Source organism: Mercenaria mercenaria, chromosome 18 (assembly GCF_021730395.1).
Source record: "Mercenaria mercenaria strain notata chromosome 18, MADL_Memer_1, whole genome shotgun sequence".
NCBI lineage: Eukaryota > Metazoa > Mollusca > Bivalvia > Venerida > Veneridae > Mercenaria > Mercenaria mercenaria.
The window spans coordinates 35,021,668-35,037,015 of NC_069378.1; the positions used below are offsets into that span (position 1 = coordinate 35,021,668).

At 37.5% G+C, this 15,348-nt stretch overlaps 2 protein-coding genes across 2 annotated transcripts; both read right to left on the reverse strand.

The window, feature by feature from the left end:
• Positions 1-879: 879 nt before the first annotated feature.
• LOC123538712 (uncharacterized) lies at positions 880-8,351 on the reverse strand. The gene is made up of 3 exons (XM_045323007.2): positions 8,071-8,351; positions 6,075-6,240; positions 880-2,496 (listed from the first exon to the last, which is right to left on the reverse strand). The coding sequence occupies exons 1-3, from the start codon at positions 8,246-8,248 to the stop codon at positions 2,157-2,159; spliced, it is 684 nt and encodes a 227-aa protein (XP_045178942.1). The 5' UTR covers positions 8,249-8,351; the 3' UTR covers positions 880-2,156.
• Positions 8,352-13,915: 5,564 nt separating this feature from the next.
• Positions 13,916-15,215, reverse strand: LOC123538380 (low affinity immunoglobulin epsilon Fc receptor-like). Its single transcript, XM_045322428.2, has one exon. It carries the CDS (start codon positions 15,131-15,133, stop codon positions 14,198-14,200), a length of 936 nt encoding a protein of 311 aa, XP_045178363.2. The 5' UTR covers positions 15,134-15,215; the 3' UTR covers positions 13,916-14,197.
• Positions 15,216-15,348: the final 133 nt, after the last annotated feature.

The following is a 15,348-nucleotide window of genomic DNA, read 5'->3' on the forward strand; positions in this document are numbered from 1 at the left end:
TTTTTTTTAAAATAGATACCTCATACATAGCACTTTAATGTTGTGTAGGAACCTACATGCAATCAGAACAAATGATTTTAATTTCATACAAACATACTACATCATGAAATGTATAAACTGCTAAACCTGCAGCAAGATGCTCACAGGAAGATGTATGAACTTGTCATACATCAAAATCATGAAATTTCTTTATGTTATATATCAATCATGAATGCATGATGCGTGATTTTTCATCCCAAATAAAAATTACACATCAATGAAGACAAATATCTACAAATCAGTTACAGTAACTGCCAGACCTAACAATGGTTGGCATGTCTCAAAGTACAAGAAAAATGTATTTACATATCACATCCTTATTTACATAACAAAACATAATCTTTTGATCAAGTAAAGTACTTAGCACAGTTTTTTTTTTCTGGCGAATTGGGGGACAAAATTGGGCCCCAATCGCAATGGCAATTCGTATGTTTTTTTTCCAAGTTTCAAATCTAAAATTCCCAAAGTTAAACTTGTTTACTTCTTTTTTTCAACTTTTTCAAACAAGACTGTACCTATGAAACCTTAAACATTTGAAACAAATGAAAATTTACTAACTTAATGCATAATGATAAATTTTATGACCATTTTTTTCTTAAATGTGACATTTTAATAAAAATATGACTTTTAACAATTCCCAATTTAGGTCTTTTATGATGCATTTTATCCCAAATGTAGAGGCCCTGGCCCCATTCCCAAATTAGCAGAAAAACACTGTAGCAACTAGAAGAGTGGAAGCTTATGTTAAAAGAATACAATTTTGTAAGAGTGCCTGTATTTACTTTTATCTTTTTTGATACACAGAAACTGTTGTTGTATTCACACACACACACACACACACACACACACAAAAATTCTGTGAATTTATATCCCCCGCTGAATAGCTAGTTTTGTGAATAAGGGGGATATTTATTTTCCAGATATATTTCTGATTTTTTAAACAATTTATGGGCAGTTGCTGAAAAGATCCTGATGAAAGATGTGCACGCACCATCACACATAACCATCTTATTTTTTTTTTATTTGATGAAGATCCATCAATGGATTACTTTGTAATGTGAGAATCTGTGGATTGTAAAACAATTAGGGGGGATAACTCTGAATTTACTGAAGTGATCCCAATCAAAGACATTTTTACTCAATCAAGGGGAAATTTATTTATTTATTTGGGTTTTACGGCGCACCAACACAGTATAGGTTGTATGGCGCCAAACAGGACTACAAATTTTGGTTCCACATCTCATTTACATCGAAATAAAAACATGAGGTATGGAATCAAAATTTGCATACCTGCTGGAATCACAGAGTTACTGCAAAACCAAGTGTTAAGACCCTATTAGTCCCCTCTTACTATCATGCAAGGGTAAGGCAGTGGTTTCAATTCTTTTCATACACAGATCGTCCCAGAACCACATGGGGCCAATCAAGGAGAAAAGCTCTACCTTTAGTGGATCAAGGGCGATAATATTAAATGTGAGAAAAGGCCAATCAGTATTCATGGACTGTAAAACAACTGAAGGGCAATAACTCTAAAAGTAACTAAAGTGATCCTGATTAAAGTTGTGCATGAATCACTGCCCAATAGTGATCTCCATTTGTGTAAAGATTCATAAAAATCTACCAAAAGGTTACTTACACACAGTCAAACATCCTTAATATTTACCAAATCACAGGGAAAAGCCGTTTTTACTAAGTCAAGTGGGATAATACTACAGGTGAGCAAAGGTCATGTGCTATATAGTTATATAAATGTTTGTTGATTCTAGCTAAAATAACTTTTTGAATTATAAGCATTTTCATTTTCGGACAGACGCTTCAATGAACAGCCAGACGGACAACGCCAATTATATCTCCCTCCACCTTTTGGGAGCGGATAAAAATAACAGTTACAATAATTTCAACATGGCAAGCACTAACAAATAACAAATGGTAATTACAGTTAACACTTTTAAAACCCTTTTAACTAGCAAACAACAAGCACAAAGAAATTGCTATATTTCAACACTTGCAAGAATACAGCTACATTTATTTCTCACAATGTTTCCATCACAACTGGGGCAAAGTTTATCTTACTGAACACATTTTTCAAAAGGTGTCTGCATTTTTTTATATTGTTTTCACTCAAGTAATAGCCTACGCTTTTTCTTTGATGTGCGCTGCAATTTTGCTGCTGCTGATTTGCGTTTATCTTTCCTCGGTGTTGCTGGACAAACAAGTCTAGGTTCAAACTCTTTCTCAGGCGTGACAGGGGATAGGAGCTGGGTGCTGGCTGGATAATGGACAGGTCGTGTGTTCTCAAGCATTTCTTTGTGTGGTGACTGAAAGTGCGAAACCTGTCGCACAGTTTTTGGAGAAGTTGGCATTAGAGATGTGTGTGCTGGTTTCCCTTTCTTTGGCGTTGTCTGTGTTACTGATGCATCGTGTCCGCTCGGTGATGTAACTAACAGGTCCCGTAGTCTGAAATCAAATTATCTGTTTTATACTTAATGTACTTCACAAAGCAGATCAGCAAGTAAACAAGAGCTGTCCATAAGACAGCCAAGCTCGACTATTCGAAATATTGTCACAGAAGCTGGAAATTATTACCCAAAATGTTAAATATCAAAAGAGTTTTAAGTTCAAAAGGGGACATATCAGAGTTATGGGACTTGATGCTATCAACTAGTTTTATAACCCCGAAGAAACATGTTAAGTTTCAATTCAATATCTGCATTAGTTTTGGGGATAGTAACTTGCATGTAAAACTTTAACCAGAATTTTCTAAGTCCAAAAGGGGGCATAATTTGCTCAAAATACATGTTAAGAGTTATGGAACTTGACCCAGTGAGGTAGGTAATTGATCTAGAAAAAGAATAAATAAGTTCCAAATCTATATGCCTTTTAGTAATAGCTGTATGTACTTGCACGCAAAACTTTAACCAGAATTTTCTAAGTCCAAAAGGGGGCATAATTTGGCCAAAATACATGCCAGAGTTATGGGACTTGACCCAGTGAGGTAGGTAATTGATCTAGAAAAAGAAAAAATAAGTTTCAAATCTATATGCCTTTTAGTAATAGCTGTATGTACTTGCACGCAAAACTTTAACCAGAATTTTCTAAGTCCAAAAGGGGGCATAATTTGGCCAAAATACATGCCAGAGTTATGGGACTTGACCCAGTGAGGTAGGTAATTGATCTAGAAAAAGAAAAAATAAGTTTCAAATCTATATGCCTTTTAGTAATAGCTGTATGTACTTGCACGCAAAACTTTAACCAGAATTTTCTAAGTCCAAAAGGGGGCATAATTTGGCCAAAATGAAGGTCAGAGTTATGGGACTTGGTGCTATCAACTAGTTTTATAACCCCGAAGACACATGTGAAGTTTCAATTCAATATCTGCATTAGTTTTGGAGATAGTAACTTGCATGTAAAACTTTAACCAGAATTTTCTAAGTCCAAAAGGGGGCATAATTTGCTCAAAATACATGTTAGAGTTATGGAACTTGACCCAGTGAGGTTGGTAATTGACCTAGAAAAAGAATAAATAAGTTTCAAAGCTATATGCCTTTAAATGATAGCTGTATGTACTTGCATGCAAAAACTTAACCAAGGTGTGACGCCGACGCCGACGCCGACGCCAGGGTGAGTAGAATAGCTAGACTATTCTTCGAATAGTCGAGCTAAAAACTATAAAAATCTTAGCATTCCCATCCTCTTTTGTTTTCTAAATAATGAAAGGATTAGTCTAATTGTAAATCACTAATTTGGGCAAGTTGCTCAACATACAGTCAGCAAAATAATGAAGGATGCCAAATAAATTAATGTAAAACAAGTGAATGAAGTATTTTTCTCTATTGTTATTTGTAGTAACAACAAAGGGAAGTTTATCCGAAAAAAAAAAATCTATATAATGTAAGTCCACACATAATTCTTTACCAGGTAGAGATAAGTTAAAAATACACCTAAAAATTGGATGTAACATCATGAATGTTGTACCACAGCCAGTAATAAAAGTTACAATATAAGCTATTTATAGTAACAACAAAGGGAAGTAATTTAAAAACAAGGGTGCCTCATGGTGGTGAACATTTGTGCCATGTTACATCAAAATCCCTCCAAGCATGAAGAAGAAATGCTCTGGACAATGTCATTCTTGAAATTGACATTTGACCTCTAAGTGTGACCTTGTCCTTCGACCTAAGGACCTGGTTCTCGACACTCTGTCTCATGGTGGTGAACATTTGTGCCAAGTAATATTAAAATCCCTTTAAGGATTGTCGAGTTACAGACTGGACAGGAAAAAATCCCTTTTGGCCTCTGACTTGCAAGTGTTACCTTGACCTTTTAGCTAAGGGCCTGGTTTTTGCACATGACATGTTGTCTCATTCAGGGGAATATTTGTGTCAGCTGATATTTAAATCCTTTGCATGACAAAGTTATAGACCAGACAAGAAAAAATTACTACTGACCTTTGATCTCCAAGTGTGACCTTGACCTTTAAGCTAGGGTTCTGGGTGTTGCGCATGACACGTCATCTCATCATGGGGAACATTTATGCCAAGTTATATTGTAATCCCTTGATGGATGACAGAGTTATTGACCGGACAGGAAAAAAAACTGTTGTCCTTTGACCTCCAATTGTGACCTTGACCTTTGAGCCAGGGATCCAGGTTTTGTGCATGACATGTCATCTCATCATGAGGAATATCTGCGTCAAGTAAAATTAAAATCCCTAAATGAATGGCAGAATTATGGACCAGACATGAAACAGACCCTGTTCATGCCATGTAAACATGTGACTGCCAAGTGTGACCTTGACTTTTGAGCTAGGGGTCTGAAAGTTGTGCAAGACACATCGTCTTCTTATGAGGTGTAATTGTGCCCAGTTGACCTTTGACCTCCAATTGTGACCTTGACCTTTAAGCCAGGGGTCCGGGTCTCAAGTCGTCTCATCATGGGGAACATTTGTGCCAAGTACATGTAATATGAAAATCTCTTCATGAATGACACGAAATTGCGGGCGTACGGGGCAGACGGACGGAAGGACAGAATGACGGAGGGAAAAGTGCATTCCTATAGTCCCCGAGACTGGTTTTCAACCAGTAGGGGACTAATAAAAATTCTAATGTTGAAGAAATCAGTTTCTTCTTTTCTTGGAAAATACTAGACAAGTGCAATTTGTTTCTTTGGAAAACTGATAACCTGTGGGACATAATTCAGTGTATAATTTTCTGTCAAGTACACTTCGACCTTTATTTCCTTCAGAACAACAGGGTAAATCTGCTAATCATAGGCAGTCATGCTATGAAGCCTGATCAATGCATCCACCCAGCTATAGATTCTTAATGGCTTTTAGTGTCAAGAACACTCTGACCTTGACTACAGTTTCTGTGACCTTTGACCTCCAAAACAAAATGGGTCATATACTGACCATGGGACATTATCTTGTGAAGTTTGAAAATCCTACGCTAAAGCTTCTCAAGTTACTAATCAGCGACTGCATTCAATTTCAAAGTGACTATGACCTTGACTTTCTAACCCTGAAAGCACCAGCGTAGACGATTATCCTATAAACTTCAACAATCCTATGCATATTTAAGGTCTTGATTGAAAACTGTTTTCAGTCTTTAGTACTCTATGACTTCAACCTACTTACCCCTGAAATACAATAATGGTCTTCTAGTGACAACAATGTCTACATACAATCCTCCTAGGATGTCTGACCAAAGTAAGTAAAATCATCCTCCAGTTATTGGCTGGAAACTGTCTCAACATTTCTGTGACCTTGATCTCTGACCCAAAACAAAATCGGTGTCATCTTCTGACACAGGCAACCACATGATCAACTTTGACTGCTGAAGACCAGAGCCTCTCAAGGTATTTACAGGAAATACAGATAGTCTGCAGGATGAAGAACAGAACAACAAGGAGCAAACTTTATGCCTCTTCTTTGACAGTGGCATAAAGACAGAATGTACCATTTTAGTGTTCAAACATCACTCGAGTCCTCATCTCAGTAGCTGCCTAAATTATCAACCAAGTATCAAGAATCTCACCTTTCCGCATCTTCCTGTGTGACACCCAGGTATCTAGAGTAAAGGATGAGGGCTGCTTGTATAGCCAAAACTCGCTCGTGGTTCTTGTCACCAGGAAACAGGTCCCAGTAAACACTGTGCTCCCACAAATGTTTGATGAAACACACTTTGCTTTTGTACAGCTTACCTTAAATGTAAAACCATTATCATGTTTAGAAAGCAAAAATGGTCGTAATTGCCTAAGTAGCTCACAATATTTACACTTGAAGGGATTTGTTTCAATTTTTGTTTAGGGTTGCTACCAACAACAGCAAATAAATTCCATGACCTTTCCCCTTTAGAATCAAGTCATGATTTCCAATGCATATAACAGTTTAACTGTTATGGGTCACTGTGACCTTGACCTACTGATCTCAATATCAATAGGGGTTATGATCAACCTCCCTATTAAGTTTCATGATCCTAGACCCAAGCATTCTTAAGTTATCCTCCAGAAACCTTTTAACTGTTCCAGGTCACTGTGACCTTGACCTTTGACCTACTGATCTCAAAATCAATAGGGGTCATTTGCTGTCATGATCAACCTCCCTATTAAGTTTCAAGATCCTAGGCCCAAGCGTTCTCAAGTTGTCATTCTGCAAACTGTTTAACTGTTCCCGGTCACTGTGGCCTTGACCTACTGACCTTAAGAGCACTAGGAGTCATCTGCTGGTCATGACCAACCTCCCTATCACCTTTCAGGATCCTAGGCCCAAGCGTTCTTGAGTTAATGGGAGGAGGGGGGGGGAGGCATAAAAATGTAAGCAAAGAAGTACCCTGGTATGTTTCATGAACACTTCTAATAAATGTCCTTTGTTATTTTTTATGCTGAAACAAACTCCTTTTGGAGTTACATTTCGGACAAAGTGATATGAGGAAATTAAACAAAGGGAGATAATAAATCATAGTTCAAAAAGCAAGGTAGGTTGAGTTATGGTTTTTGTACATGGCACTTCCTCTCCACGTCCTTTATCATTTTGTGATGCTGTACAGAATACAGGACCCAAAAATAATTTGCAACATCCATTTGTTATATATTAATTATATAATAAATGGGTGCTGGATTTATTTCTGGGTCCTTGACTGTCTAATAAATTAATATATATAGCATAATTATTGACCTGTAGCAGTGTGTATATAATGTATATAATTTGTCTATGATATCGATTGTCCGATTAGCTCAGTTGGTAGAGCATCTGACTTGCAAGCAGAAGGTCGCAGGTTCGAGTCCTGTATCGGGCTGCACATTTTTCCGCTCCTATTACATTGGTGCCGTGAGTGTGGTGGCTAGCCTTGGAATCCTAGAGCTAGGGTGAAGCAATGGCTGGGTTAGTCAAAAGAATCTGAGTTTGTCTTTGAAAAAAGGAGGGAGGAATGTAGCAGTGTGTATATAATGTATATAATTTGTCTATGATATCGATTGTCCGATTAGCTCAGTTGGTAGAGCATCTGACTTGCAAGCAGAAGGTCGCAGGTTCGAGTCCTGTATCGGGCTGCACATTTTTCCGCTCCTATTACAGACCAAACAAATGGGCCGAATGGCCATGGTCTATGTTTAGGCCATGTATACATATATTTGGATGGGGAAACCTTTTTCCCCGACCATATCATCATTTTAAATGATTTAGTCTATGTCTTTCTATATCATAATCTACCTATACCTACCTCAGCTGAGCTACGCTACTGAATCTATATATAAATATGTTGACATCTCTTCCATGATCATTACTCATAGATAATTCTGCATGGCAAATCTGCAGATTTCATTTGTCTTGCTCCCCTCCCTGTCCCCTCCCGTTCCCACTTCCCTCCCATGTAACACACACGGGCACACAAATTAAATGTTACCAGATTCCGCGATCAAAGCACTAAACTGACATCACCGGAAAATTAACCTACATAAATGGCTATTTTCAAATTAAATTGATGTCAAATATTAAATTACTGCATAATTCATAAATTTGAAGAAAAGAAGTACCACATTTGCTGCAGTTTATTCCACCCTCGTAGTCTCTGTATGCACTGAGAACTTCGAAGATCCCACGCAACTCCAAGTTTCTCTCGCCTTCCCCGTCGTAGTTTTTGCCTGGACTCTGTAACACACGCCGTGATCGGCCAGAAATATCCAAGATGTTCGAACTGTCAATCATTGCCATTGTGATTACACATCAGAAAAGTAAATATCCGTCAATTTATCAAGAAAAATGCAACTTTTTAAGTCCTCGTGTTGACTCTTCGACGAAAATAACAACAAATGTCACGTGATTACGGTCATTTTGGGGTTAAAACTCCAATAACCAATCACTTGATAGATATTCCTTTCATCTTACCGCCAATTTATACCATGTGACCTTTTATTCTGATCATGTGATATTTTCGCGGGAATTGCAATACACAATTTTCCCGCTTTAAAAATATACATGCGACATGAGGGCTATGGAGCGTAGCCGGATGCCCACTAAGGAGGACCGGCGAGAAAAGAAGAAAAGGAGCGTATCTAGATGCGCTCATGGGGAATGAGAGCACCGATGGGAAAATGAGCCTAGCCAGATGTGCCCTGACCGACGAGAAAAGGAGCGTAGTAGCTAGATGCGCACTGCCGACAAGAAAAGGAGCGTAGTTAGATGCTCACTAAGGGAATGAGAGCACCGACGAGAAAAGGAGCGTAGCCAGACGTGCTCTGAGGGAATGAGAGCACCGACAAGAAAAGGAGCGTAGCTAGATGCGCACTAAGGGAATGACAGCGCCGACAAGAAAAGGAGCGTAGCTAGATGTATCCCGAGGGAATGAGAGCACCGACAAGAAAAGGAGCGTAGCTAGATGCGCACTAAAGGAATGGGAACACCGACGAGAAAAGGAGCGCAGCCTTATTCGCATGAAGGGAATGAAAGCATCGACGAGAAAAGGGAGGGGCGGGGAAGTGAGAGAGGGAGAGAGAGATTAAAACTTGTTTTACTAGTTTTATAATTAACTCTCACAGACTTGATACTGAAACTGGTCTATAACTAGATGTAAATGAGTTCCTGCTGACCAGAGGTCATGTGATCTATGCCATTCTGAAGAAATTGAGAATGTTATAATTTTGATACTGGCTGTAAAACACCTATTTAAGACAGTCGGCAATATAAATACACGCTTCTCAAAGATATTCAATGAGAACGAACGATGAAAATGCTAATACATGCATTATTAATAATTTTGCAAGTTTTATGTACGAGTGTTATAAATGAGGTGTGAATTATTGAAGATCTTTGTGTTACCTAGCTGAATTTGCATATTGAATTAAGGGACAAAAATTGTAGCTTCCTTGTAACCAACTACTGTTGTTGAAGTTCTTTCCCTTCCCTTACAAAATGTCCACAGTATAAATGTCATGCATGTTGGAAAATGAAAAAATATATATATTCTATTCTATTCTATCTATTCTATCGACAACTGCTCTCTACCCCCAACCCCCACTCACCCCGCCCAACACACACATACACACACCCCACATCCCTCATCCCTCCCAAATTAAGCCAATGTCAATAAAAAATCAATACAGACGGAGTCAAAATAGAATTATGCGTTTTGTAAAGCATTAGAATAGTTCACCAAAATATTGCAAACTATGCCAAAATGCAAAACCCAGTATATAAAGCGATGTCGTCGGACTAGGGCGACAGGGAGGCAAGTACAGCCCTAATATTTCGGCAAGCAACGACAAGCAAAGAAAATTACTGAAGTTGCTGAAAAGCGGATGTAAAGTAGAACGTAAGGGCCAACGTATGTATCCATAAAGAGAGGGTTGCACATTTCATTGATCCAATCAAACCGAGTCTGCTATTATTCTTATTTCTTCCAAGAGATTATTATCACAACAGCAATCTTTAAGTGCCGTGTGGCGGCTGTAAAAAGTCTCCCCGTATTTGGATTCAGTGTTGTTATATGTTCTGGACCTTTGGGATCAGGGAGTCCATTCAACATGTATGCAATAGAGTTCCACTTAAGCCGCTGCTAGGGGGCGTTAAAGGTGTTGTTACATTTCATTACCTCTCATGAACAGACTCAATGAAACCGAGTCTGTTATTATTCTTATTTGGTTGCATTCTATGCTTCAAAGAGATCTTTTTACAGATTTTATTTCCGAATTCACAAGCACCGTTAATCGTTGAGCACTGTGCTAATGGAATGACCTGTAAAGGTATACTGAGATTGTTCAAAATGGGCTGCCTTTTAACCATTCGCATTAGAGTTCTTGTAATAATTGCTTTACTCCGTAAACACTCTACCTTCAGGACGTTAATTTTCCATGCAGCTGTTCGGTAAAAACGTCATCTAAAGTTTTATTCTTTGAAAGCATAACTGCTGTAAACCATATTGTAGTTTTCTTACTCAGACACTGGCAAAATCAAAATATGAAATTTTGGAACACGTAGGTTTTGTTCTTCACCTCATTTAATTAATTTATCTGGGACGCGACAACGATAATCGTGTTTTATCAAGCAAAGATCTGGGAAAAGATGTATGTCACTTCTTTCATTTCTTGCCAGCATCCCTCCCATGTCCCATGTCGAGCATCCGCACTGCCTCTATCTTCCCAATGTTTCAAGGACCTCACGACGCGCCTGGACATGAGAGTGGATGGGTGAGGGGAATAGGTTGGTCAAGGTTTTTCGCAATACACTACTACGGTCATCTGCAAAAAGACGTACGCTGGAGACGCAGACGAAGGTAGGTCATTCCTGTAAAGCAAAAATAGGAGAGTTCCTAAGACGGATCCATGAGGTACGCTTGATATAACAGGAGCCGAGCTGGGTGTTGCCTTATCGATCATTTTTTTAGTTCGATGACCTGGAAATGCTTTTATCCAAGAATGAGTAGAGCGCCTGATGCCATAATAGGCTAATTTTAGCAGCAGTTTACCATGGCTTGATGGCAACATATCAACATGGCTTCGCTGTATCGACTTAGCATGTCATGAATAAAATCCATTAGTTGGGTTTCACAAGACCGCCGGGCAGTAAACAATGCTTAATTGAATTTATCTTCATGATCTAACATACTGCTAGGCTGAACACCACTAAATCCGGCTGTTCTTTATTTCATATAAAATCCACTCACTTTATAACGGTTTTCGACATTTTCTAGCGTATCAGATTTTCAGAGAAAGAACTATATCGCTACTTTAGAAAAAAACAAAAAGAAAAGGGGTGTTAACTTTTATATAAGAAAACTACAATTCGTTAAATACAACCCGCTGGTAATCCTTTTCGCTTTTTCAAAACATTACTTCTTAGGCCGCCATTTTTATCTAGCATGCGACAGGAACATGCCGATTTCGATAGAATCGGCTAAGAGATACATACTGAAACGCGGTAGAGTAAAAGAAAACACGATGCTATTGAGAAAGGGCACGAGGAAAGGGAGAAAGATTAGCTATATTTGGACTACTTGTGACTAGACCAGCGGAGGCTTACATTTGATTTGGCAGTGATCTGCCTACTAGCTACAATAGGTTAAGGAAACGGACCATAATTTGAAGTTTGAAATGTTTTTCCTTTCTTAAAAATAGACGTTACCAGTCTGAGGGAACAAAACCAGATTTATTGAAATGGATAGTAAAAATGGATGTACATTTGCACATTCTTTATTTCCTTCTGCTTTGTATGGATTTAGATTTTCCAGAATCTATTTAACACCCTTTCTTTTTCATCATGAAACCACGATGATGGAAACGCAATATCATTTCGCATTTTCACCATCGTGGTTTCGTGTTTTCATAATCGTGGTTTCGACTTTCAGCATCGTAGTTTCGACTTTCGACTTTCATCATCGTGGTTTCGACTTTCATCATCATGCTTTCGACTTCCGATGGTCGCAGTGAAAGCTGAAACAACGATTTCGAAAGTCGAAAGCAAGACGATAAAAACACAAAACCACGATGAGTTCATCATCTAGGTTTCGTGATTTCGACTTTCACCATCGTAGTTTCGAGTTTTCAACATCGTGATTTCGACTTTTCACCATGGTGTTTTTTAATTTCATCATCGTAGTTTCGTGATTTCGATTTTCGAGATATTGAGTTCAAAAATAAAAACATCGATGGTCCAAACGGAACACCGTACGTACAGCATGTCTCTTTCGTGAAATGAATTAGGGACTGTCTGAGTTTTTAACAAGCTCCGTAATCGTTTAAAGTTGACAGTCTCGCGCAAATCTCTAGAAAACTGCTTCTTCTTCGTTCGCAACTACACTGTCAGACCAGTAGCTATAAAACTGCTGATAATAACTTAATTCAAAACGACAGTACTGGACATAGGAGAAACGAACGCTTTGCTTATTTGAATATGTTATGTCACTAAAAACTGGTAGCTTTTTTAAACAAATGACTGTTGCTAGCGGATAATTTGTTATAAGTGATATAGCACTACATACACATATATTTACATAATCAGCCAATCTAAATATAAACGATGAAGAATTTGCAAATATAAATCAGTATCTAATGATAATGTTTTAGTAAAAGTTGAGCATTTAGTGCATGCTTATTTATATATTTATTTACTTATTTATTGATGTGGCCGGAAGGAGGCAGTACACGGATATATCGAATATATCGATATATACATAGGCCTCGAATCCTTAATAAAAGCCCGGCTGTGACTTTACGTTTCCTATTTTTCACTTCATAGTTTCTGTATGTTTTATAGTGTATAATAAGAAATGAAAAATAAGAAATGTGAAACGTGTCACACTTTACACTTCTCGGTTTTGGTATCGAAAGTGAGAAGTATGAAATGTGCAATTCACATTTTCTCACTTCTCGTTTTCATAGTTTCTATATGTTTCATAGTGTATAATAAGAAAAGAGAAATAAGAAATGTGAAGTGTGAAATTCACATTCTTCTTAATTTTGTACCAAAAACGAGAAATAAGAAATGTGACATTCACATTCCATAGTTTCTGTATGTTTCATAGCGTATTATGTGAAACGTGAAGTCAACACCGTGCCATTACTTCTCTGCATTTGCCTGAAAGTTCACGTTTTCCGTATCTCCCAGAATAATGCTGTCTCGGTCAAATTGACTGTAAATATATAGAGAATATTTCTTTGTTTCAGTGTAAGTATGAAATATCTTTCACGAGTGACGAGTGAACACCAGAAGCAATATTTTCAGGAGTGACATAGCCACGATTGAAAATATATGATATGGTGTTCATGAGTGAAAGGTATCCAATCCATAAATAGGTAACATTTTGATGCCTGGTGACCCCATGATTTTTGTATCATTTGAAAGAGTTGTGTATGCTGAACAATAATTAGTAAATAAGATAAGCAGAAATAATATGCAAGAATCATTACAGTCATTTTTTTGACAGCGAAACGATAAATCTTACACTGTAATAACTGGATCATAGTTTTGTTGAAGTTTCATGGAAGACTATAAAGTAAAAAACATAAAAACTCTGTAACAATTTTTTGTTTTCTTTTTCAGTAGGCAATATACTTTCAAATGATGTAAAAAATTATATGAGCTTACCAGGCATCAATATTTGATATAGGCCTATCTTAATAGCACTGTTATATAGAACTTGCTTATTTGTGGATCGGATACCTTAAATGTAAAACAAAGAAATTTTCATTTTATTTCATGTTTTGATTAAATTTGCCCATTTTATAGTTTCTTATAAGTGAAAATTTTGCCATTGTGATATTTGTCATTGTGAAAAATACCAGATATATTTCAATCTAATATTTCGATAAACCACTGAAAAAAAATCTTCTTAAGGTTATTTTACATACAACAAAACACAATAGAAAACAGCAATAAAACACAATAGAAAACAGAAAGATATTATAATAGGACGTGAAGTTTCAAAATCTTTATACACAACGTACATTTGATAGTAAGTAAGCAACATTTTTGGTAAAGTCTTCAAAGCACGTCGCGAATTTAATTTTCAGTTAGAAAGTGGGAAGAAATCATTCATATATTTTAGTAGAACACACAACATGCATTTTCCTTCGTCCAATCCCGTTACCATTAAGCTGTATACTACTGACGGTTGTAAAAGCCTAATATGTGATAATTGTCATCACAGTCGTGGCTGCACCAAGAACTTTAACCGACCACTGCTTTCTCACAAATGTAATAGTTATCCTCAAGACACGATTCGTCATTCAATAACGACAGTCCTACTTCCATGCAGTGCTGATTCCCGGACAGATTGTTCGGTTGACCAGGCTGCCACAAGGACGTTGAACCAACCGACTTTTGTGAACTCGCCCAAACCCAGCTCCCCTCATGACCATCATCGGTCGCGCCAATCCAAACATTATTTTCATCAAGTGTCAATAACATATACATCATTTTTTCTTCTGTGTCAGGTTCAGCAAGTTTTCCTCCTAAATCGTCACACCTGATCCTTGCTCCGTACCAACTCAACTGTTCGTTTTTCTGGTAGAGGTAACACGTGTCACCCTCCCGAAACCAGTTCTTTGGACAAGGATCTATCTTTCCGGCACTTTGAATTACAACATTTCCATCTACGTTTTCAAGCATATCTTGCAATGTTTTTGTATTCTTTCTCATTTCATTCAAATCACTTCTGACACTGTCTTCAAACAACTTCCAGTCTCTCTTAAAATTCTCCCTTTCATGCTCATTTTCGTTTACCGTTTGTTCAATTTCAAGCACGGATTCAGTATTACTGTCCGCCAGGTCTTGTATTATTTTCAACATTTTTCTTGTCACTGCCTTCTCTTCTGTTATTGCCATTGCTAAAGCGACCTTTGTGTCATGCTGCTCCTGCATAAAGTGTTCCAGCTTCTCGTCGAGTGACTTCAGTTTAGCTTCAACAACGGAAGTATTCATCGTCTCACTACCACCCACTGGTCCTGTCGCATTGATAACGTAGATAAGGTCTCGAAGTTCCATAACATCTGATCTAGTTTTTAACGACTCCTTCTCCAGGAAATCCAGTCTGCTTTTCAAATTTCTCGAGTAACTCAGACAGAAAATTCCAAAAAGGATACCGAATCCGAGCAATTTCAACATTCTCTTTCTGTATTTTATAAAACGTCCATTCAAAAGAAACAATATTAGGTATAATGAAAATATAGGAAGTGTGTATTAGTATTCATACAACAAATAGGAGTAGCCACTTGATCAGATTTAGAAATGTGCCGTATAATTGCATCCTGTTTGTAGAGAAATACATAAATATAAGTGTAAAACTATATGATTATGGTTACACTAATTTAAACTTCCTT

What these genes read in the sequence shown, in the direction of transcription:
- LOC123538380 (XM_045322428.2), bottom strand. Translation starts at nt 15,133, where the DNA reads ATGTTGAAATTGCTCGGATTCGGTATCCTTTTTGGAATTTTCTGTCTG.
- LOC123538712 (XM_045323007.2), bottom strand. Translation starts at nt 8,248, where the DNA reads ATGGCAATGATTGACAGTTCGAACATCTTGGATATTTCTGGCCGATCA. An exon ending in AATAAACTGCAGCAAATGTG is followed by an intron (nt 6,241 to 8,070) that starts GTACTTCTTTTC and finishes TTTACATTTAAG; the next exon opens with GTAAGCTGTACAAAAGCAAA. An exon ending in ACACAGGAAGATGCGGAAAG is followed by an intron (nt 2,497 to 6,074) that starts GTGAGATTCTTG and finishes ATTTGATTTCAG; the next exon opens with ACTACGGGACCTGTTAGTTA.